Source organism: Schistocerca piceifrons, chromosome 1 (genome assembly GCF_021461385.2).
Source record: "Schistocerca piceifrons isolate TAMUIC-IGC-003096 chromosome 1, iqSchPice1.1, whole genome shotgun sequence".
Classification (NCBI taxonomy): Eukaryota; Metazoa; Arthropoda; class Insecta; order Orthoptera; family Acrididae; genus Schistocerca; species Schistocerca piceifrons.
The window spans coordinates 335,038,576-335,063,203 of record NC_060138.1 but is presented as its reverse complement, the minus strand read 5'-3'; the positions used below and the strand labels follow the sequence as shown (position 1 = coordinate 335,063,203).

General features: G+C 44.6%; 1 protein-coding gene across 1 annotated transcript in view; it reads left to right on the top strand.

Annotated features, from left to right (window-relative positions):
* The window catches only part of LOC124787473 (fibrous sheath CABYR-binding protein-like), an 86,381-nt gene that overhangs the window by 50,916 nt on the left and 10,837 nt on the right, over positions 1-24,628 (top strand). Inside the window, exon 2 of the mRNA XM_047254342.1 lies at positions 22,456-22,663. Coding sequence (XP_047110298.1) covers positions 22,456-22,663 — 208 coding nt within the window. The remainder of the gene's footprint in view (positions 1-22,455; positions 22,664-24,628) is intronic.

The window sequence follows — 24,628 nt, the reverse complement described above, 5'->3', positions numbered from 1 at the left end:
TGCGTTCTTGGAGTGATAACCACTTAAATAGATTATCTAGACAGTTATTCCCGAAGTTCCATTACTCTAGCTTATTCTTTGCTGTTGAGACTTTTCCGTCAGTGTAGTTGGATTATGTTCGACTTGTCAAAGACAAAATACATGCTTGCAATTGCACGTACTTTCCGTTTCGTGCGAGAACCCCAGCCGTTGCGTTCTGCCCACATTATTCGACACGAACTCACAAGGGGAGGCCACGACGTTTGGAACGCGGATTTACTTGCAACTTCGTACACTCGTAGGTACTCCATGAGGACAATAAAATGTGTAAGCAGTAGCGCGTTCTTCTCAAGCGTTACTGAGAAAACCGCAAGATAATTTCGGTCGTCAAATATGTGCGTGGCCATTCCTACCATGAAGCGGCGGCAACCGAGTGGTTAGCGTTCAAGCCCCGTAATCACTGGATCGAGTGCCTTTCATCTGTTTTTCATTTTCAAGTCATTTTCTTTACTGTTTATATTACAATTGATATAATGGAAAAACACGTGTAATCGGGTGAACTTTTATTAAATTTACAATGTTATTTGGCAGTCTAATAATTATCAGAAATAATATATTATATTCATAACTATAGACTATAAAACGACCTAACGCATAAAGTGATACTGAAAATGTATGCTCCGTGATTTGAGAAATCCCTTATACGTGGAAGGAGCCCGAAACGACTTGTTACCTCAGTTTTGACCGGCACAGACGGCTTTCGAAAGATGTAAAATTAATGGTCGCTTTCGACATTACGAGTGAAAGTTACGGGATGGAATTTTTCGTAAAACATGGAAAACATAAAGTTAAACGGCACCAGCTGCATTGAATAAATGCTATGTTTCCGCATACGCAAGGTTTTTTGAGGTTTTCCGTGGAAAAACAAACCCCGGTAACATTTTCAAAAACATCTTTCAGACCATAATTTGGAAGCAAACCATGTATAACGCAGTATTTCCTTAAAAATCGGCGCTGATAATTGGTTATGCAGTATAGAGTGTATTTTAATAGCGTCTTCTGAGAAGCAATTTCTCTTTCGATTAAATACGAACAATTTTGAAGACACGGACAAGCATACAGTTTCAGTATCACTTTATGCGTTAGGTCGTTTATGACTGAAAATAAACAGACGAACGGGACTCGATCCAGTAATTACGGGGCTTGAACGCTAACCACTCGGCTGCCGCCGCCGCTTCATGGTAAAAATGGCCACGCACAGATGTAAACAGGGTGTTACAAAAAGGTACGGCCAAACTTTCAGGAAACATTCCTCACACACAAAGAAAATGTTATGTGGACATGTCTGGAAACGCTTAATTTCCATGTTAGAGCTCATATTTGTTTCGTCAGTATGTACTGTACTTCCTCGATTCACCGCCAGTTGGCCCAATTGAAGGAAAGTAATGTTGACTCCGGTGCTTGTATTGACATGAGACTCATTGCTCTACAGTACTAGCATCAAGCACATCAGTACGTAGCATCAACAGGTTAGTGTTCATCACAAACGTGGTTTTGCAGTCAGTGCAATGTTTACAAATGCGGGGTTGGCAGATGCCCATTTGATGTATGGATTAGCACGGGGCAATAGCCGTGGCGCGGTACGTTTGCATCGAGACAGATTTCCAGAACGAAGGTGTTCCGACAGGAAGACGATCGAGGCAATTGATCGGCGTCTTAGGGAGCACGGAACATTCCAGCCTATGACTCGCGACTGGGGAAGACATAGAACGACGAGGACACCTGCAATGGACGAGTCAATTCTTCGTGCAGTTGACGATAACCTTAACGTCAGCGTCAGAGAAGATGCTGCTGAGCAAGGTAACGTTGACCACTTCACTGTATGGAGAGTGCCACGGGAGAACCAGTTGTTTCTGTACCATGTACAGCGTGTGCAGGCACTATCAGCAGCTGACTGGCCTCCACGGGTACACTTCTGCGAATGGTTTAGCCAACAATGTCAATCCTCATTTCAGTGCAAATGTTCTCTTTACGGATGAGGCTTCATTCCAACGTGATCAAATTGTAAATTTGCACAATCAACATGTGTGGGCTGACGAGAATGTATACGCAATTGTGCAATCACGTCAACAACACACATTTTGTGAACGTTTGTGCAGGCATTGTCGTCTTGATTGGGCTCAATGTTCTTCCACCTACGCTCAATGGAGCGCGTTATCATGATTTCATACGGGATACTCTACCTGTGTTGCTAGAACATGTGCTTTTACAAGTACGACAGAACATGTGGTTCATGCACGCTGGAGCTCCTGCACATTCCAGTCGAAGTGTTCGTACGCTTCTCAACAACAGATTCGGTGAGCGATGGATTGGTAGAGGCGGACCAATTCCATGGCCTCCACGCTCTCCTGACCTCAACCCTCTTGACTTTCATTTATGGGAGCATTTGAAAGCTCTTGTCTACGCAGCCCCGGTGCCAAATGCAGACTCTTCGTGCTTGTATTGTGGACGGCTGTGATAAAATACGCCATTCTCCAGGGCTGCATCAGCGCATCAGGGATTCCATGCGACGGAGGGTGGATGCATGTATCCTCGCTAACGGAGGACATTTTGAACATTTCCTGTAACAGTGTTTGAAGTCACGCTGGTACGTTCTGTTGCTGTGTGTTTCCATTCCATGATTAATGTGATTTGAAGAGAAGTAATAAAATGAGCTCTAACATGGAAAGTAAGCGTTTCCGGACACGTCCACAAAACATTTTTTTTCTTTGTGTCTGAGGAATGTTTCCTGAGAGTTTGGCCGTACGTTTTTGTAACACCCTGTATATTTACAACCGAAGTTGAGATTTTCTCAGTAACGCTTGAGAAGTACGCGCAACTGCTGACACATTTTTGTTGTCCTGATGGAGTACTAAGTGTACGAAGTTTACAGTAAATCTGCGTTCCAAACGTTGTGGGCTCCCCTTGTCAGTCACGGTTGAGGAACAGACGGCGCCGTAGCGTGGCGTGCTCTTAGCACCGCGGGCCGGCAGGTGCCGCAGAGCGCCGGCTGGCTGTGTGGGGCGTGCACGCTGCGGTGCCAGCCACGACGGGTTCGCGTGCCGCTTCAGCTGCCCTGGCCTTCGGCGCCGCCGTCCGGAGCGCCCACGGATTTACTGCAGCGCTCGTGCATCGACCCGGCACGTCCTGCTTCTCCATATTCAGCGCGGATTCCTGCCTCTGGACACTGTCAGTGTTCAGTTATATACACTGCAGATGGTGACCGGTATAAAACTTGATTTTACATAATTTTTCAGCCTCCCAACTGGGTTGATTATAAATTTAACCACGGAAGCACATACTCTTGAAATGGTTAGAGCTGCGATGTACCCAGTTAGTCCAGACAGCGTGATCAGACACACAATCAGATGATGAAGTGGGAACGCGGAGATGAAATGTCACATTGGACGGACATCTTCCTGGGAGCCACAGACATCAATCCTTGAGTACAGACAACGAGGATCAGTCCTACGGTGTGAAAAATTTCTTCCCTCAGGGGTTCAGCATTAATTTGCCGCGTACGGGCTTGGCGAGCTGAGTTCCTGAGCTGGGGACTGGTTGGCACCACCAGTTCCTTGTTGCTCTCTGGGCACGCCTAAACGACCACTGTATGCCGTGGCAGTCGATGTTGTCACAGGGAATAGGCTGTGCTTGACGACCTGGATCGTGAGGAAGGTAAAAATTCTCAAATAAACACCTCAATCTCATGGTGTTCCATGCACTGACGAGATGCATGGCTGTTGAGGTGGAACAGTCGTTAGTGAGCTGCCCCAAGGAACATACCACACCTCAGTTTTACAAGGCTGGCTTAGTTACATGCGGCTTTGTCTGGCTGAACTTTAATGTCCCTAGCTGCTCATGGGACTGAGATGGATCCTAAGTTTACTCTTCCACCTCCCAGTGGAATGGATGGGCCATTGATAGGTGTCAACACCGAATCACTAGACTCCTGTAACCAGTCGTCTAGTCTCAGGGATACATAAGTAGTCTAGTATCTTTAGTAACCATGCATGCTGCTGGTCAGAATGTTTTCTGGTTGGTTATAAGGAAAAGGCTTTATAGGAGATTAGATATTTCAAAACCTCATTAACCGGTTATGAAATAGGACACAGGTGAAAATCTGAAGTTCCTAACAAGTGACAAACCTGCACAACGCCAAAACCCTTGGGAATACACAACTGAGACTGAGCTCCAAACCACATTAAACTATAGTAAAGGTGTTGACATGCAGGAACCGGCACATCCCCAAAGGCCTGATGACAGTTGAATGGGCCCAAGAAGACGTTGTGGATGGGCAGAATATTATGAAAAAGGCGGATGGCAATGTGATTGAACCACTCGTTCACCCTCACTTTTAATACCACAGAATTCCCAAAACATGAGACAAGTTTCCTTCACTTCACTATGCAGCCCTATGGACCCAACCCAGCGTTCTATTATAAATGCCTGTCCTCTTGACACACCATTCTTAGACGTAAGGGAAAAGCCTTTAGATACAAACTTGGTCAGGCTGCCCATGGAGTGGACCGTTCAATGGCGATGATCATGCATTCGTTACTGTGACCTAGGACCAAATTGTGAACAGAGGTTGTACCTGAGCAGTGGCTTCCTTGCCCCATAGCTTCTGACCGATAGGATTGCTCAACAATTACTCCTCAGCGCTAACGTAATGTTTCCGAAAACTTAAGTTTTGAGACCGTGGATGTGTACAAAAAAGTTGACTCCTGCAAAGAAAAACAAAATAATCAATATTAAGTGCTATTTATTTACCTAAATAGTGCCGTTACCGGTTTCGGAGAGACAGGACCCCTCTTCAGATGGGTATCAACCATTTCTTGGTTGATGGGACACACTTCGCCACGAAAGTAATATAGACGGCCCAACGCATATGTCCAGTGCTAACATGTTGCGAGATGCTTTCGGGACTTGGAGAACAAGCCTGCAGACGATTCTCTGAGCGATCAAATGGGGCGGCATGTATCTATAGATGGCATACCGCGTCTTCCAATAAAATCACATCAAATCACCATCTTCTTCGTTCCAAGAATGTCTTAAGTAAGTTTACTTATACTCGTACATCATTGGTTTGGAAAAATTACTACTCACCTCATTAATTCTTATCGTTTGTACATAATTTGTGTGAAACGGGACTCAAAGGCCACAGAAAACTTTATGAAATGTACAAATAATTCGTGTGGTATGTCAAACCAGTTTTCAAATATTATGGTAAAAACATGAGATTTGTTTTTCCAGTGACAGGAGAGTAAATGTTCAGATACTGATTCGTTAATTTTTTCCGTAGTTTCCATCCTGATAAAATCTAAAATTAACAATTTAACTCAGAAAATCCTAGAATCACATCAAAACGTGAATGGCTCTAATTAGGTTCGTGGAACACGTTTCCCACGTCACCAATTTTCAAATCAATCATTGTAAATTTTTTGATAGTGAAATTACGTGTATTCATCTGTTTTGAGCTATTTTTTAAATATATGCAAACTAAATTGTTACCGTAGAAGGGTAGACGTTCAGATTACATTTGATACTTAATGTGAACAATAAATAGCCGTTAACAGACGTTTGACGATGACCTGTCGGTTCGAAAAGGTAATGGCGCTATTTGTGGAAATAAATAGCAATTTTTAAGTGGCTAGCTGCTTTTTCTTTGTAAGAATCTACTTTTCTACAGAAATAATTGGCTGCACTGTAGCCCATCTGTCCGTTAATACAAGCCTCTATACTAGACGGGTGTAACAGTGAAAACGTTGTTGCCAAAGCCTGTTGATTTCAGGGGAAGCCGTTTTCCCTGAAAATACAAACTGACGACACGTCCTTAACAAGTTGGTATTTGGAAAGCCCAGTATTCGCACGGTTTCAGATGGCATGACCAACGATTCAGTCGCAAATGTTACGTAATACAAGGAATTCTGGGAATGACGAAGATTGAAACATTCTGGACTAATGGTTAAGACACGAAATTAACCTTTCATACTCCAGGTACTTGGCTGTAAGCATACCCTAGGACTGCTCACTATCAGTAGGGTTCTGGCGTTAGAGCAACCAACCTCGAAACGTAGGTCATATGTAGTACATTCTTTGAATATTAATGGTTTTTCATATTGTGAAGCTAGGCTCGATAGGGAAAATAGTCTACAGATAAATTACGCATGAGTTGTGGTAATCGAACATACGATATGTTCAGTGTGTGCTACGAAAATCTAACTGCTGTAGGTTAGCTCTGCTATTCCTGACAACAAAGATAAAACATATTAATATTGAAAAGGCACAGTATTACGTTAATTCCTGAATTTCTTGTGGTAAATTTTAATTCATGATGCTGGCTACAATCCGTGACATTAAATAAAATACAGAAACCCGTCAGCATTCCATCATCCTGCAATACTGCTTGCATTTGAGCTGCATTTTTATTGTATTTTCAGTAGCAACACAAAAGAGAACTAAGAAGAACTCTCGTTATGCAAATCGTGACTATTTCCACATTAGAAAACAAATTTCCTAGAACTTTATTGAAGTCAGGAAACCTTTCCCTAAGGTGACTACGTACAAACGTAGCAAACGTTTCATTTGGAAGCAATTAAAGTGCTGCTAATTGTTTTGTGCATTAGCGGATGCTACGTGCAAACGATTATCTATCCTTTGACACCATAAGCTCTCCCTATCACATCGCTGGTGTAGGTAAAGAGGGAAGTGAATTTAAAGATTACATAGAAAAAGTAACCTGCTTGCAGTTTTAAAGTACGCTACACGTGTATAAGAATTGGCCGGACTAATTTAACGTGATCTAAAACTTAATCGGAAAGTGAGCAACAACTAGTATTTGCCGATATCATTACAGCATAACATTCGTGTAGAAAACTGTTAGATTTTCAGACAATCTAAATCAAAGCTGTCGTGCTATATTATTCCATGTTAAAATGGTATTTTGCACGTAGACTGAACTGACATACCAAATCAAAAGTAAGCACTGATTCAGTGACAGGATGTAAGGACTCATTTCGTTGGTTGTACACTGCAAGGGAAAACTTTATTCACAGGATGAGATTACAGGCAGGTGATACTGGATAGGTCGAAAATACACTTTCTGCTTGCTTATACTGTTGCAACACACACTGCTAAATTTACTCATGCAAAGAAAGTGCCTCCGTTCCGAATGAACTCTTCGGATTTGCCCTGTTCTCTGGAATTAGCCAGTTTCGAAACTGGCCGGAATAGAAGCTGCAATGTCTTTCCACTTCTGTCAGTTGCTTAGAAATTTCAACTGTCACAGCTACACAGAATGTAACGGTATCACGTCAGGTATTGGTGATATTACTTTCAACGATTTACGTGGCACCACGCCCATACTTAGGTCGTCTTCACGTTCTACATGCCTCGGAAGTTCGTTCCTTCATCGCATTGTGCTCGTTTCTTAAAAGTCGGTTATGAAGCGAATCTACGTTTAGGACTCCTATAGACAGCGGTAATGGGGAGAAATCCCGCGTACATCAACAGTGAAGGCGGATTTGTAGCTGTTTTAATTGTAATTAGTTTCTTCTACACATCGTTAAGATACCGGAATTTCACTAGGTACCACGTGGGAATAATGGGAAGACAGACGTTAAAGAGATTGGGTAAGAATTTTTACACACGTTGGAGTGCGCACTGCGTCTGTTTTGTTACGAGTACTAAACGTAGAATGACACTGAGGAAAAACTAAAACAAGGATGCCACGCGCAGATCCTGCCAAATTGGTACTTGTTAAACTTCAGCTGACATTAACGATCTAGTTCAATTTTGATTACTGGTAAAGAAAAATAGCTACGGAGCCACGATAAAACTAAAAATGAAGTCAGTGGATGGTCGTAAACTTTTGTCCAAAAGTATCCACTTAAACACTAACTGCTGAAACGCTCAGAAGTTTCTAACATACAAACTAAAACTATATTTCTCTCATAACAAATCTTCCATCTAGTGGAATGTTATAAAGTGCCGAGAGAACAAGGTTTCACGGTGTCGTGCAGTAACACACCTGGCTCAATCATTACCTGCACGCTTAACAAATTTTTCTGCACGAATATCGGAATTGAAAGTTGGAAAGCAATGGGGAACGGTGATTGTCTAAACTGTTACAGAACGGTATTGAGTGTAATTTCGCACTAAAGGAAATGTCTTGGCCATTATCTAGGAGCTAGAATATAATAGCTTTCTCTGTCCGGTAAGAGGTATCAGCCAGAAAACGCTCAGATTTGTTAAACAAAGCTGACAGGATCGCGATACCATCTAAGGAAGGCTGCTGCTAAACTCGTTCTGAGGCGACACGTTGCTGAAGGCGATGAAACAAGTGAATACGTCTTTGAAGGGGATATCTGTGAAATAAGTGGGAGCTTTCTCAAAATGAGGATATGTTCAAACAACTGTTTCCATACCTCTATTTGGAAATAATTCTGCTTCGGCAACAAAACAAATGATAAAAACGATGAAATTACCTTCAACCTGTGGAACAAGGGTGGAGCCGGTAAGGATCCAACGTAGTTTTCGACCTGAAACGTACACTGCCATTCAAGCTTAAAATTTCATTGGGTAAGACTAGTTAGTCCAATATGCCATGAGGTGGAGTGACAGTTGCGTTGTCTAAGATTTGGAGCCAGTGGCACATAAGCAGCTGTGGCTTCCTTAAAGATTCGCGTCAGAGAATAATTTATTCACCTGTGCTGCTCTCCTCGGTATACTTCGTTAAAATTACAGCTCTTGCTAATGAACTGAGCTGCTGCTCGTCCAGCAGTCCATAGTATGCGCACAAACTACGTCATTGACATTAAAGTAACCCCTGAGTTGAGCTGGAAAAACATTGGATATGATAATCAAAAGGATTGCGGCGCTGTTAAGAGTGCAGCCATCCATCTCGGATCACGCCAATTACCTTAGCTTTTTAATGGTCATATTTGTGAAGATACCCAGAAAATATCACACTAGTTCCATTTTGAAAAAGTGTCTTGTAATGAATATGTAACTTGCGTTACATGTACGCCTGGTGAAAACAGCATTCGTGAAATGCACGAATTAACTAAAACATGGCAAAGTGTTCGTACTCTGTACTGATGGTTTAATGCAGTCAATTGTCATGTTGTAACTGACTAGCTGATACTTGTTCCCAGACATCTGCAAACGGCTCCAATCTGAGACAGCAACAGTCACAGAATTATGCACTAACACGCTGTGTACAGAATACGTGCCATTTTTGGGACTGGCTGCGCAAGAGGGGTAGGCGAAATGTGTGTGAACCACTTAAGATTCGAGTTCCTTAACAGTTATTCGAACAATCTTTCGTTTCCAGATTTCAGTTTCTCGAATCTGGCAATTAAATTTCAAAATTGTGCTCCCTATCCTTTTATCACACCATGTAAAACATGTGCTACTAACGTGGTGCTACGCTCAAATGTTACCAAGAAAATTGATCGGAAAAACTTAAGATTAATTCAGTTTAAAAAGGAAACACTTTTAGGACAATTACTCAGCTTTTCCTGGCCTGCTCAGATCTATTGTGGAAATAAATTACTTTGTTGTAACCTGAATATGATGGAGTCAGTGTCGGTATTTGCAACCAGTTTCTCCCACGGCGGACGTAAAGGCAGCTATACTGAGAAATAAAGCTTCTCAGTTTAACACTGACAGCTTTCTGAGACAAGAATTTCGTGACACTTCGTAAACGACACAGATGTCTAGAAAGCATATTTGAGGGATGATCAAACATTGCTGACAACTTTCAGTACCAAATTATTGGAATTAATGGTTCACTGAAGATTATTCTTGCTTGAATATTGTCAGTTGAAATTTGCAATAACTTACGTAGATAGTACTACTTTAAATATGTCTAAACTTAAAGAATAGACAATTTTAAGTCGTTGAAAGCGAAATATTTTAGTTCTCGAACGAGCTACTCAGCCGATTGTGTATTCTAAAGCAGCAGGAATGGCAGTAGACTTTTATGCCTCTGAATTTAGCTTCCTGATACTGCTACTTCTCGAGGTGTGGGAGACGTACGGTTTCCAATGGAAGCAGCACTTTTATCATTGCACGAGAATTTTTCACTTGGTATCATCTGTTACATATCGACTAGATTAAATAAAATGGGCTTCCGAATACTCCAGTAAAATCATAATGGTCACGACATGCACCATCTTAGAACTGGTCACGCTGAATGAAGATGAATAGTGTCCATATAAAAATTTCTGGTAATTTTCTTCGTTGGTGACGAAATTTTTAACTTCATTTCTAATAAACTGGAAAAAAGGTAAGTTTCTAAAAAGAACTGGTAATAGCCTTATCAACTTCATTCACGGTGTCTGACAAGTCGTTTAACACTCGTACGTTGGATTTCTGATATAGACAAATTAAATTTTAAGCATTTGATACTGAAATGTTTCCAAATCATTTCTAAGAGTGCTTACATGCTGCTGTTATTGGCTTTCATCCAGGTTAGTGTCTACCGGGGCGTCAAAACTACCTGTTGTCAGAGTGAAGGCTCGTAAGTAGTCGTTAAGAGTGAAGGCTGCGGTGGGATGTTAAAATACTTAGTATCTGTTGCAAGGGACGATAATCTTTCGCACGGATACGACATTGCTTAACACCGCTGTATTTTCATTCGTAAAAGCCTCAGCTGTACAGTTTCTATGGCATTGTGTGAAACGTCTGTAAACAGTGTCAGCCTGCAAAATACTCAGAGGGCCTACAAAATAAACTTTATTAGATTACAGAACTCACTTTTGGCCGTTCGAATTTATTCCAGAAAATCTTCAGTCGAGGTCAGGTTAGTTCACAAGTCACTCCACAGTTTTCGACAGTGGTGCTTGAAATGGCGATTTTATCAGTAATAAGTGAAAATGCAATTTTAAATGTGTTATTCACAAAAGTCAAAAATGAAAATCGTGCCATAACACTAACGACTCTTCCATGTCCTCCAGCTGTGAAGTTGGCTTTAAAAATGTTTACATTTGGAGTCTATAAACACGATAAGCACTTATCACAATCATTTTGTCTGTCTGTTTGTCTGTCTGTGTCCCAAAAGAAAGGTTTCCTATTTTTTTATAAGTACAGAACTGTGTGGCAGTTGGTCACACGATTATGAAGAGTGCTTCACGCGCTGCCTGTAAACATGCGCACGCCGCGTTGAGGCGCTCAGTCTTAGCTTGGCAGCTGTTTGAGAATGGAGCTTTCGTTGGATGTTACCAAGTGCGAATTGCGCTCAGTTATTCGGTTTTTGAACGCAAAGCGCACTGCGCCGATTGAAATCCATCGCCAATTGACCGAAGTGCATGGTGAGTTGGATGTCAAATTTTCTTTAGTGGTGTAGCGTGTTGGCAATCTTCCGGTAAAGCCATGACAACTGTTCTTTGGGATTGGAAAGGGATATTGTTGGTAGACTTTATGCCCACTGGGACCTCAATTAACACGGACAGGTATTGTGAGACTCTGAAAACTCAAACGGGCAATTCAGAACCGGAGAATAGGAATGTTAAGCAAGGGCGTACACATTGTCCATAACGCTCGCCCACACATAGCTCGGCAAACCGTTGCTTTCCTACAACAGTTTCAGTGGGACATAATCACCCACTCACCCTACAGTCCTGAGTTGGCGCCCAGTGACTATCACCTGTTCCTTCCCCCCTGCGGGTCCGGGGTAAGAATAGGCCCGAGGTATTCCTGCCTGTCGTAAGAGGCGACTAAAAGGAGTTTCAACCATTTCGGCCTTCCATGTGATGGCCCCCTTGGGGTTTGACCTCCATTTTTCAAAATTCTACAGAAGTACGAGCCTTTTGGGGAAGGACGCCTTACGTGGTGTACCACTGGTCCTCAGTGCACTAAAACCTTGGCAATCAGCATTGTACCGGCGTTGTAGCCATACCCACTATTCCTCAAATTGGCCCTAAACGCCTGATGGGTTGTACAAGTTACGCCCATAGTGCGTCCCCATCTGCACCTACGATCATGGTGGACTTACCATGGCACCAGAAATCCAGCACGGCAGCCAGCCCGTTGTGGTGGGGTCGTCATGTACCCTCTAGGTTATAGCCCCCTGACAACACAGGGATCGTACTGCCGATACCTGAGCTGCACCCTCCCCACGTAGGCCAAGGAGCAGATGCCCGTCTCCTTGGGACATCAGGACTCCCGGCAATGGTCATCCTGCCAGGTGGCCCTTGCTGAGGCTGGGTGGCGCCCGTGGGGAGAGCCCCTGGTCGGAGTGGGTGGTATCGGGGCGGACGTTTTGCAGATGAAAAGTCAACACGTATCAGGTCGCTCTGCGGCCGAGTCTTTCCAAAGAAAAGGTACTGTTTCTAGTTCTGGTTCTCCTGCCCTTTCCCCCTTGGCCACTCCCTGGGAGGAGGGACAGGCCCGCCAGCTTGGGGCGAAGTACTTCCCCCGCTATTTGGTCTGTTCTCGAACTGATGGGGGGACGTTCGCCACTTCCAAGCCCATGTTCTTTGTTCAGTACATTGAGGACATCTTCGGGGAAATCGAGGCTCTCAGCAAGATGCGTTCAGGGTCCGTTCTTATCAAGACCACCTCCGCCACACAGTCGGTGGCGCTCCAGGCGTGCGACCGCCTAGGGGACATCCCAGTGTCCATTGTCCCGCATCTGGCACTAAATAGGACACAGGGGGTTATTTTTCATCGTGACCTCCTGCTACAATCTGATGAGGAGCTCAGGGCCAACCTGGAGCGCCGAGGCGTGCATTTCGTCCGGCGAGTCCAGCGCGGCCCCAAAGACCGTCGCATCGACACCGGGGCCTTTATCCTCACCTTCGAGGGGGACGTTCTCCCGGAGAAGGTAAAGGTGATGTGCTACCGGTGCGACGTGCGACCTTACGTCCCGCCTCCTATGCGCTGTTTTCGGTGTTTGCGCTTTGGGCACATGTCGTCACGGTGTGAGGCTGAGCCCCTTTGTGGCGATTGTGGACGTCCTCTTCGTGAGGAACATACATGCACCCCACCACCTCAGTGCGTTAATTGTCCTGGCATCCACTCGCCTAGATCCTCAGACTGCCCCGCATATCAGAAGGAGAAGAAGATACAAGCACTCAAAACTTTGGATCGGTTCTCTTATTCTGAGGCCAGGAAGAAGTATGACCGCCTCCATCCCGTGCCGTTGACCACTTCGTTTGCTTCAGTTGTGTCCACTCCTTCCACGGTATCCTCACCCCTATCATGTCCCCCCCCACCACCTCCTCCCCCCATCCGGGGTCTCTGCCTCCGCCTCCCAAATCCTCCTCCCCTGTGGCCCCCACCCCCTCTGCCCCAGGGGCCACCCTTCCTCCTCCTCCTCCTCCTCCTCCTCCTCCTCCTCCTCCTCCTCCTCCTCCTCCTCCTCCTCCTCCTCCTCCTCCCCCTCCCCCCACGCCACCTGAGAAGCGATCCTCTTCTCAGGCGTCCATCGGGGAAATGTTCCGGACCCCAGCTTCTGAGGTCCGGCGTTCCAAAACGTACCCCGCGCGTGAGGACCTTCTTCGGGTCCAGCCCACCATCCCTGTGCCTCCTCGGACTTTCAAGGAGGCCTCCAAGAAGTAGTCTCTATCCCCCTCCCCACCCCAGCGCGTTTCGTCTGAAGCTCCATCCGTGAGTCGCTGCTCCCGGCCGTCCTCAGTTTCGCCGGGACGCTCTGCTGCCAGGCGCTCAGCTGGCCTCTCGTCGGCAAATGATGCTGCCCCTCCTACACAACCAGGGACAGCGGCCGCAGCTGGCGAAGACTCGATGGAACAGGATCCACCTCCCGCCGGTTGTAGCGTTGTTCCCTCGAAACCTGGCCCTCCTCGGCCGTCGAGGTGACCAGCTCTTCCCCCGTCTCGTTCCCCCTCTTTTTTGACTAGCGATGGCCTTTTTACATTGGAACATAAGAGGTATTCGATCTAATCGGGAGGAATTACAACTGCTCCTCTTCCTGCACTGTCCGCTCGTCCTTGGTCTCCAGGAAACAAAGTTGCGCCTGACTGACCATATTGCCTTTACCCACTATACCTTGGAGCGGTATGACCTCACCCCTGTGCACGGTATCCCAGCTCATGGTGGGGTCATGTTGCTCGTTGGGGACGATGTCTATTACCATCCCATCCCATTGACCACCCCACTCCAAGCAATAGCTGTCCGTATTACTCTTTCTGCTTTTACTTCTTCAGTTTGTACCATCTACTCTCCATCATCATCTGCTGTTAGTCGGGCTGACATGATGCACCTGATCGTTCAGTTCCCCCGCCGTTTTTATTGTTTGGCGACTTCAATGCCCATCATCCCCTCTGGGGTTCTCGTGCATCCTGTCAAAGATGCTCACTCTTGACGGATGTCTTCAACCATCTCAATCTTGTCTGCCTCAATACTGGCGCCCTGACTTTCCTCTCGGACTCTATTCATACCTACTTCCACTTGGACCTCTCGATCTGTTCTACCACTCTTGCCTGTCGGTTCGAGTGGTATGTCCTTTCTGACACCTATTCGAGCGACCACTTCCCCTGTGTCATTCGTCTCCTGCACCACACCCCATCCCCACGTCCTTCGAGCTGGAACATACTGAAAGATGACTGGGGACCTTACTCCTCCCTGGCGATCTTTCCGGACCACGATTTTCTCAGTTGTGACAGTCAGGTCGAATACCTCACGGCTGTTATCATCAATGCTGCCGAACATTCCATTCCTCGTACTACCTCTTCTTCACGTTGCGTTTCCGTCCCCTGGTGGAACGGTGCTTGCAGAGACGCTATCCGTGCTCGACGTGCTTTACGCGCCTTTCGCCGCCATCCTACGTTGGCGAATTGTATTTGATACAAACGACTCAGAGCGCAATGCCGTAGAGTCATCAAAGACAGCAAAAAAGCTTGTTGGGCCTCTTTCACCAGCTCCTTTAACAGTTTTACTCCCTCTGCTGTTGTATAGGGTGGCCTGCGCCGGCTGTCGGGCATTAAGGCCTCGGTACCTGGCCTGACCTCCGGTAATGAGGTCCTCGTTGATCCTGTGGCTGTCTCCAACGCCTTCGGCCGGTTTTTCGCGGGGGTTTCAAGCTCCGCTCATTACCACCCTGCCTTCCTTCCCAGGAAAGAGGCAGTAGAGGCTCGGCGAACTTCCTTCCACTCGCTGAATCTGGAAATTTATAATGCCCCCTTTACTATGCGGGAACTTGAACGTGCGCTTGCACTGTCCCAGTCCTCTGCTCCGGGGCCAGATGCCATTCACGTTCAGATGCTGGCACACCTTTCTCTGGCGGGCAAAAGCACCCTTCTTCGTACCTACAATTGCATCTGGACCGAAGGTCAGGTCCCCATGCGTTGGCGTGACGCAGTCGTTGTTCCTAAACCCAAACCCGGGAAGGATAGACACCTTCCTTCTAGTTACCGCCCCATTTCTCTTACAAGCTGTCGGTAAGGTGATGGAGCGCATGGTTCATGCTTGGTTAGTTTGGATTCTTGAATCTCGACGGCTGCTTACCAATGTCCAATGCGGCTTTCGTTGCCGCCGCTCCGCTGTTGACCACCTTGTGACCTTGTCGACATTCATCATGAACAACTTTTTGCGAAGGCACCAAATGGTAGCCGTGTTCTTCGATTTGGAGAAGGCTTATGATACCTGTTGGAGAGGAGGTATCCTCTGCACTATGCACAGGTGGGGCCTACGCGGTCGCCTACCCCTTTTTATTGATTCCTTTTTAACGGATCGAAAGTTTAGTGTACGTGTGGGTTCCGTATTGTCCGACGTCTTCCTCCAGGAGAACGGAGGGCTCCGTCTTGAGCGTAGCCCTTTTTGCCATCGCGATCAATCCAATTATGGATTGCATTCCACCTAATGTCTCAGGCTCTCTCTTTGTCGATGACTTCGCGATCTACTGCAGTGCCCAGAGAACATGCCTCCTGGAGCGCTGCCTTCAGCGTTGTCTAGACAGCCTATACTCATGGAGCGTGGCAAATGGCTTCCGGTTCTCTGAAGAGAAGACGGTTTGTATCAACTTTTGGCGATATAAAGCGTTCCTTCCGCCATCCTTACATCTCGGTCCCATTGTTCCCCTATTCGTGGAAACAATTAAGTTTCTAGGGCTCACGTTGGACAGGAAACTGTGTTGGTCTCCGCATGTCTCTTATTTGGCAGCCCGTTGTACACGTTCCCTTAATGTCCTCAGAGTTCTTAGTGGTTCATCTTGGGGAGCGGATCGCACTGTCCTGCTTGGCTTGTATCGGTCCATAGTCCGATCGAAGCTGGATTATGGGAGCTTCGTCTACTCGTCTGCTCGGCCATCCCTCTTACACCGTCTCAACTCCATCCGCCATCGGGGATACGTCTTGCGACCGGAGCCTTCTACACTAGTCCTGTCGAGAGTCTTTATGCTGAAGCTGCCGAGTTACCATTGACCTACTGGCGCGACGTACTGCTGTGTCGGTATGCCTGCCGGCTGTTGTCTATGCCCGACCACCCCTCTTACCAGTCCTTCGCCGATTCTCTCGACCATCAGTACGGGTTGTATGTGTCTGCCCTGCTGCCCCCCAGAGTCCGCTTCCGTCGCCTGCTTCGACAATTGGATTTTGCCCTCCCTACCACCTTCAGAGAGGGTGAGAGCCCGACACCACCTTGGCTCCAGGCTCCGGTTCATATTTATCTCGACCTCAGCTCACTCCCGAAGGAGGGTACTCCGGCTGCAGTGTATTGCTCACGGTTTGTCGAACTTCGTGCTCGACTTGCCGGTCACACCTTTATTTACACCGATGGCTCCAAAACTGACGATGGTCTCGGCTGTGCCTTTGTCGTCGGGGCCGCCACCTTTAAATACCGGCTCCTCAACCAATGTTCGAGCTTCACGGCCGAGCTTCTTGCTCTCCATCAGGCCGTTCAGTATGCCCGCCGCCACCGCCATTAATCGTATGTACTCTGCTCTGACTCACTCAGTGCTCTTCAGAGCCTTGGAGCTCCCTATTCAGTCCATCCCTTGATTCAACGGATACAGTAGTCCCTCCATTCTTTCGCTGATAATGGTTCTCCTGTCAGCTTTCTGTGGGTTCCTGGACATGTAGGAGTGCCTGGGAATGAGGCTGCGGATGCTGCAGCTAAGGCTGCAGTCCTCCTGCCTCGGTCAGCCTTCCATTGTGTCCCGTCATCTGACGTTCGTGGGGATGTTTGTAAGAGGCTTGTCATTGTGGTGGGATGCTTGGTCATCCCTCCAAGGAAACAAGCTCCGGGCAGTAAAACCGCTCCCAACTGCTTGGACAACCTCCTCCCGACCATCTCGGCGAGAGGAGGTCCTTCTGACCAGGTTGCGGATTGGGCATTGCCGGTTTAGCCACCGCTACCTGCTCTCCGGTGACCCAGCCCCGCAGTGCCCTTGTGGTCGGGCATTAACAGTGCGCCATGTTTTATTGTCGTGTCCCCGCTTTAGTCAATCTCGTGTTGTCCTGTCCCTCCCATCTACTTTACCGGATATTTTAGCTGATGACACTCGAGCAGCTGCTCGTATTCAGCGTTTTATAACTTTGACTGGCTTTTCCAAAGACATCTAACCTTTTTACTTCTTTTATCGGCATCTTTGTCAGGTCTTTCTGGTGTCCCCCCCCCCCTCACCTTGAGTTTTACTAGATTCCGTGTGCTCTAACAATGGTGACTTGGCGCTAATGACCTCAGTAATTGAGCGTCCTTAAACCCCACCAAAAAAAATCACCTGTTCCTTAGGTTAAAAGAACATTTGGCCGGAAAGGGATTCAGCTCAAACGACGAGGTGAAAGAAGAGGTTCATAACTTACTGAACAGCATGGCGGCGAGCTGGTATGACATGGACATACAAAACTGCCACAGCGTCTACAAAAATGCATGGGCAGAAATGGTGATTGTCGAAAAATAGCTAAATGTTCAAGCTGTAAACGGATGTAAACCATGGTAGAAATAAACAGGTCTATGTACTTATAAAAACATATAACATACTGACGCAGGTGTTCAGAGATACGTATTCACCGTCGCAGCTACCGCTCGGAAAAATGTTTTCACTTTGGCTAAAAGCGGCGACATTCCTGAAAGATCACAAGCACTTCTTAACAGTACGATGTCGAATCCTAATTTATTTCATTACTAATGTTCGCCCATTAGTTAACTTCTAAAGCAAAATTACGTTCACAACTCAGATACAAATTTCACGCGTATACACAACAGTGAACACTTAGACAAAATGATAGTTCGTAATAACTAAAATTGAAATTGCATGTCAATAAATTTCACTGATTCCAAAATCTCTTCTTTTAGCTACCAACTGTGAAAAGATAGCGAGCAAATTAAGACTGAACTATGCATGGAGGTAAGAGTCGGCACTACGTCACAAACTTGAAGCCGACGTCCGCAACGTTACGTAGCCCAAAAACGTTAGTTTCAGCAGTGGAGGCAATAACAGGAAGATGGCGCTATAAGTCTACGGTGTAAGTTTTGAAGCCATAGTGGGTGGGCCTGCTGCAGTTTTAAACAGGCCCAAACATTAGTAGACTGTTTACGATTGCGTCTTGTTCATTGCTTGTCATACACACGCAACAGATGTGTTAAAAACTAAAAATTATAATGCCTACATGAATAACATTGTCAGGAAGGCGATTTAGAACTTTCCTCTGTTCTTATATGCGTATTTGCTGTAGTGACACACATTTGGGATTTTTAATGTCACTTGTTTCTTGTTGATAAATTTCAAATAATCAGGAGAAGGAAATAATCTGAAAAGTATCCTTTCATAACCCATTTAGTTACACATTTACTGTATTTGTATCGATAACAAACGAAGCCGCAAGGCAGGCTACCGTACCTTGTGCGTGCCAACAAAGTGAACGATGACTGAAATGTCAGAAACAGAACAGCATAGAGGCATGCAGAATAGAAATCTTGCTTTATTAGTTTCAGTGCATTCGTTCCACTGTAGTTTACGTCTTCTCACTTCCAAACCTTAACTTTGTGTGACCAGTAATAAGTTTACAGGGTCAAAAGATAAAATTATTTAAAGATGTTCTAGCACTATGCAATACTATAAATGTGATACAGGGAGTGGTCTCAAACGCTTAGATCTTGTAAAATGGAAATTTTGCTTTAAACTGTCGGTAATTTATTTAGTACTGATAGCTTAACCTGGATAACATATAGGCCTATCTCTCAAACAGTATCCCGTTTGCTTCTTTCCCCAGAATATTTCTCGCCAATAACTTTGTTTTCAGGACTAACCAAACATACCGCAATCGGAATGTACGTCTATTTTGATCATCTGCTTCATTAGACTTTTGAATCTCTTTGATTTGAAAGTATGGAAGTCCATATCACACTCAAATATTCTCGTTGAAGTGCAGTAGATTATTTACAACAAACTTTAACAGAATAAGTATACCGTGAAGCGTTTAGACTGCTGCTCTCACGCAGAGGCAACCAAGCACGACAAAATGAGTGTTCACATAAGTTTTCGGCCAGTCTTACTCAGATAGGAAGCACAGGACACACATTCTTACACCCAACTCGTTCACACGTGATCACTGTATCCGGCTAGTCTAGCTAGGAACTTTTTAGAAAGGGCGTGGAGGAGGAGGAATGTGAACAACAAATAGTGGCGGGAGGAATTTAGGGAATGAGATTCTGCACCATCAATCTGCGTGGTCATGTATTGTACGCGCAAACAGTTGACACTCGACGCGGTGGCTGATGGGAGCCACTGCAAAGGCATTTTCCATCTACAGCCGCTCCCATCAGCCAACGCTCAGTTCAACTTCGTTTGCGCGTTTATACGTTCGTTGTGTGGGGACGAGACCGTCGATGCACTTGGCTCGGATGTTGGAGCATTTGCGGTTTGGAAGCCGATGAAAGATGGTATAGAATAAAAGTAACCAGCTCAGCCATAATTCATGTATTCAAAAGAAAATATTCCTTGAATGGCTTCGCTTATGAATGAACGTGATTCCTTTAACGTTAATTACAGTCGGATCGATTACTATACTTGAAGAGACGCAAGTTATTTTCAATGAAACAATTAAGGCTCCACACGATAGAAGTTTGTATCTGGGATACGGTCACATAAGCCGATACATATCCCCAACGGGCGAAACAGGGCATGGGCACGTCAGTGTGATATCCCAGAGATGTATCTGTGGTGAACTAGGGATGTATGAGGTGAACCTAATGCTTTGGGCTACATAAGACGACAGACGAGGGTTTAAAGTTCGTGACGTATTAATTCCCTTCTCAGACGTCCATGGTTTCAACGCATTTATACCGACATGGTCTACAGTGGTGACGCTGTACTGTGACGTCACTGGCGTTCTCATGCCAAGTTTCGAACTTTGGAAATAGCTATCGACTTTCGCCTCCATGGGAGAGATGGTGCAATCTCTGCTTCCATTGATTTTGCTAAGATAGTGTGGCGCCTCACTTGATTTTATACGGATATATACTAAAATGATTCACTTGTGCGAGAAACTGGTTTGAATTACACATCTTACCTGAAAAGTACATATTCAGAACAGTAGCTGAAGTAACTTCGAAATGGGACTAAAATTTTCAATTTATTTGCAGTCTCTGACCTTGCATATTCGATATTAACCCACGGTACATAATTGTAGGAGCATGATCCTTTATTGGGCAGAAGACACATAAATGAGAAGTGCTATGCTTTCACAAAAATCACTTCAGTAATCATTCATTCCTCAGTGATTTAGCGAAAAAGTCAATTCTTAAGTCATTAATAGCTTACAAATCCCCTCATCTATGCTCAAGAACTGCTTTCGACATCTCACTTTAACCACTTTGACTCACATTCTTTGTTTCACTTCTACACCTTTTTGTCATCCCTCGAGTCGTTATAATTCACATTTTTGTAAGTTGAATGCCCATAAAAGCTGATGCCACTACTCTAGACTGCCTTCTGTCCACCTTGGTAGAGCTGATTCCTCAAACTGGAGGGGGGGGGGGGGGGGGCGGCGGCTATAAAGTATGGGGTCCCACAGGGTTCGGTCTTAGGTCCTTTACTGTTCTTGATATACATTGACTTACCATTCCACATTGATGAAGATGCAAAGTTCTTTTTGCTGATGATACAAGTATAGTAATAACATCAAAAAACTAAGAACTAAGTGGTGTAATTATAAATGGTTTTTCACAAAATTAAGTGGTTCTCAGCAGAAGGACTCTTTAAATTTTGATAAAATTTTGATAAAACACAGTATATACAGTTCTGTGTAGTAAATGGCACAACTCCAGTAATAAACATAGACTTCGAACAGAAGTCTGTAGCTAAGGTAGAATTTTCAAAATTTTTGGGTGTCAATTGATGAGAAGTTAAACTGGAAGCAACATATTGGTCTGCTGAAACGTTTGAGTTCAGCTACTTATGCTATTAAGGTTATTGCAAATTTTTGTGATAATCTCAGTAAATTAGCTTACTACGCCTACTTTCATTCACTGCTTTCGTATGACATCATATTCTGGGGTAATTCATCGTTGAGTAGAAAAGTATTCATTGCTCAAAAACGTGTAATCAGAGTAATTGCTGGAGCCCACCCACAGTCATCTGCAGACATCTATTTAAGGATCTAGGGATCCTCACAGTGTATATATATATTCACTTATGAAATTTGTTGTAAATAATCCAACCCAGTTCAAAAGTAATAGCAGTGTGCATAGCTATAACACCAGGAGAAAGGATGATCTTCACTATGCAGGGTTAAATCTGACTTTGGCACAGAAAGGGGTAAATTATGCTGCCACAAAAGTCTTTCGTCATCTACCAAACAGCATCAAAAGCCTGACAGATAGCCAACCAACATTTAAAAATAAATTAAGAGTATTTCTAGATGACAACTCCTACTCATTGGCTGAATTTTTAGGTATAAACTAAGGGGGGAAAAAACTTAAACGTTAGTGTCGTGCAATATTTTGTGTAATGTAATATCTTGTAGAGACATCTTTTATTAGCCTGACACGTTCCACATCATTAAGAAGTGTCGTATTCATGATCTATGGAACAAGTATTAATCTAATCTACTTGCCCGAGAAAGGCAAAGGTCCCGAGTTCGAGTCTCGGTGCGGCACACAGCTTTAATCTGCCAGGAAGTTTCATATCAGCGCACACTACACTGCAGAGTGAAAATCTCATTCTGGTTCTTTCCACCTTTCGTTAATTTGATTTAAAACACATTCCTTTCTGAGAATAGCACTAATACGAAACACAATACATACGTTAAACATTTAAATACATAGTCCACGTATTTCAGGCACGGTAACAGCAGTAACAGTAAACTAAAAGGAAAACTACAAATTACGCCAGGAGACCTGTCAGAAATTCATTTGTTCTATGAACCCAATTATTACTGAAACTAGAAGTTTCTCAAATGGCTGCTAAGCAGGTAGTCTAAATGTCTTTATTATAAGGATTTGAGCTGACTGTTGACCCATTTCGTGTTGCAGGCGCAGCAGCTGCCTGAGAAGCGCGAGCATTTGTACAAGATCCTGGTGATCGGTGAGCTGGGCACGGGCAAGACGTCCATCATCAAGCGTTATGTGCACCAGTTCTTCTCGCAGCACTACCGCGCCACCATCGGCGTCGACTTCGCGCTCAAAGTCCTCAACTGGGACTCAAACACCATAATCCGCCTGCAGATGTGGGACATTGCCGGTGAGTTGTCTATTCAGCACAGTGTGTTCTGTTAACTGGGGTGTAGGGCAAAATATGCTTCCCTAGTGGTTCATTGCATCGCTCAGTAATACCTTTATATAGAAAATTGGGGATTTCCTCTTTTCTAACAAAGCCAAAAAAGAGAATGATCTGAGCACTGGGCTCACATGGTGCAAAGTAATTCTACATGCTATGATTAGATCTCACTTGCAAACTGTCAATTTTAGTATGTGGCCGGACTGAACAATGGTTAGGGAAGTAACTGTTGCAATCACAGCTGACTCAACCCCATACATTAAGACATTACACTGAAAGGAACAGCAGCGGGTAGGCCTAAATATTGAGTGTTAAGAAAGTTTATAAATCATCATTCATATTTGGTATTTCATTATTGGGTAATATTGTCACACACCTAAAAATTCTGGTGTCTTTGGTTCCAGCTTAAGTTTGAGGTTTTTCCATAACTGTAAGTCTAAAGCTGAATGTGGAAGTCCAATTCAAATTGTTCCCAAAAGAAGCTAACTCCTCCCATTTGCTTTGCCTCAAACACGTGAGTTCTAAAATATTATCAACTTAAAACAGTCTGTCCTTTCAAATACGGCAATGAATGGGAAGCACAATAATAAAGGTAAGAACTACAGGCGCACATTTATATTTTAATAAAGACAGACTCCAAAGTACACACGTGGCAATACTTCTAAAAAAGAAATACTGGCACTACGATGAAAATGTACCCAAATTTGTAGTCTAGGTCTGTTCTTTGGTTGTAAGGTGGGAATTTAAACTACAAATCACTTTCTAGATACTCTTAATTCAAAGCCTCCTTTAATTTGAATTGCTCCATTTCATGGTGGTGTTGGTAGCAGTGTTGAGTCTTCATGACTGTGACTTCAGAGCATAAAGATTCATCTGGAGATCCTTGGGCTAGCTTTTCAGTTTCCTGGGTTTTTTGGATGTCTTAAGACTGTAATGAGGCCAACGAAACCTCACACTACAAATATTATTTACTGACTTCATACCTAATGCTTATGCCCTATTGCCTCTGTTGCCTCTGTTACGGGCTGGGGGGGGGGGGGGGGGAGGGGCGTTTGAAAAGTTATTGCAGAGTCCTAGAGATGGCGCCATACTTATTAGTAGCATCTTCGGAAACAACAAACACAATTTCAGCCATATTGGTCTATTTCTTTGTGTTTGGCATTCATGTGAATCAAGGAAGTCCAGTGATTGTTGAAAAATGGAATTTCGTGTGATGATTAAACATCACTTTATGAAAGGCAAAACGCCTCAGCAGACTAAAGAGAAGCTTGATAAACATTACAGCGACTCCACACCTTCGATTGGAACAGTTTATAAGTGGTTTAACAATTTTTGGAGTGGCCATATGGGCACAAGTGATGCTGAATGTTCTGGACGCCCTGTGGAGGTTATGACTCCTGAAGTCATTGATAAAATCCATGATATGGTAATGAATGACAGAATAGCTAAGGTGTGTGAGATTGCTAGTGCTGTGGGCATCTCAAATGAACAGGTACATAATATTTTGCATAAACATTTGGATATGGGAAAGCTATCCACAGGATGGGTTCTGTGACTGCTCACACTTGACCAAAACCGGAATCGAGTGAAGTGCTGCAAGGCTGGTTAGCAGCTGTTCAGGAAGAATCCGCAGGACTTTGTGTCATTTCATCGCTGTGGATGAAATGTGGATACATCACTACACTCCTGAGACCAAACAACAATCTTAACAATGGGTTACCAAGGGAGAATCTGCACCAAAAAAGGAAGACCATTCCTTTGGCCAGAAAGGTTATGGCGACTGTTTGGTATTCACAAGGGATAATCCTCATACACTATCTGGAAAAGGGTAAAACTATTACAGGTGCATATTATTCATCGTTATTGGACTGTTTAAAGACAGAGCTGTGCAAGAAAAAGCCCTCTTCCATAACAACAATGCACCAGCAC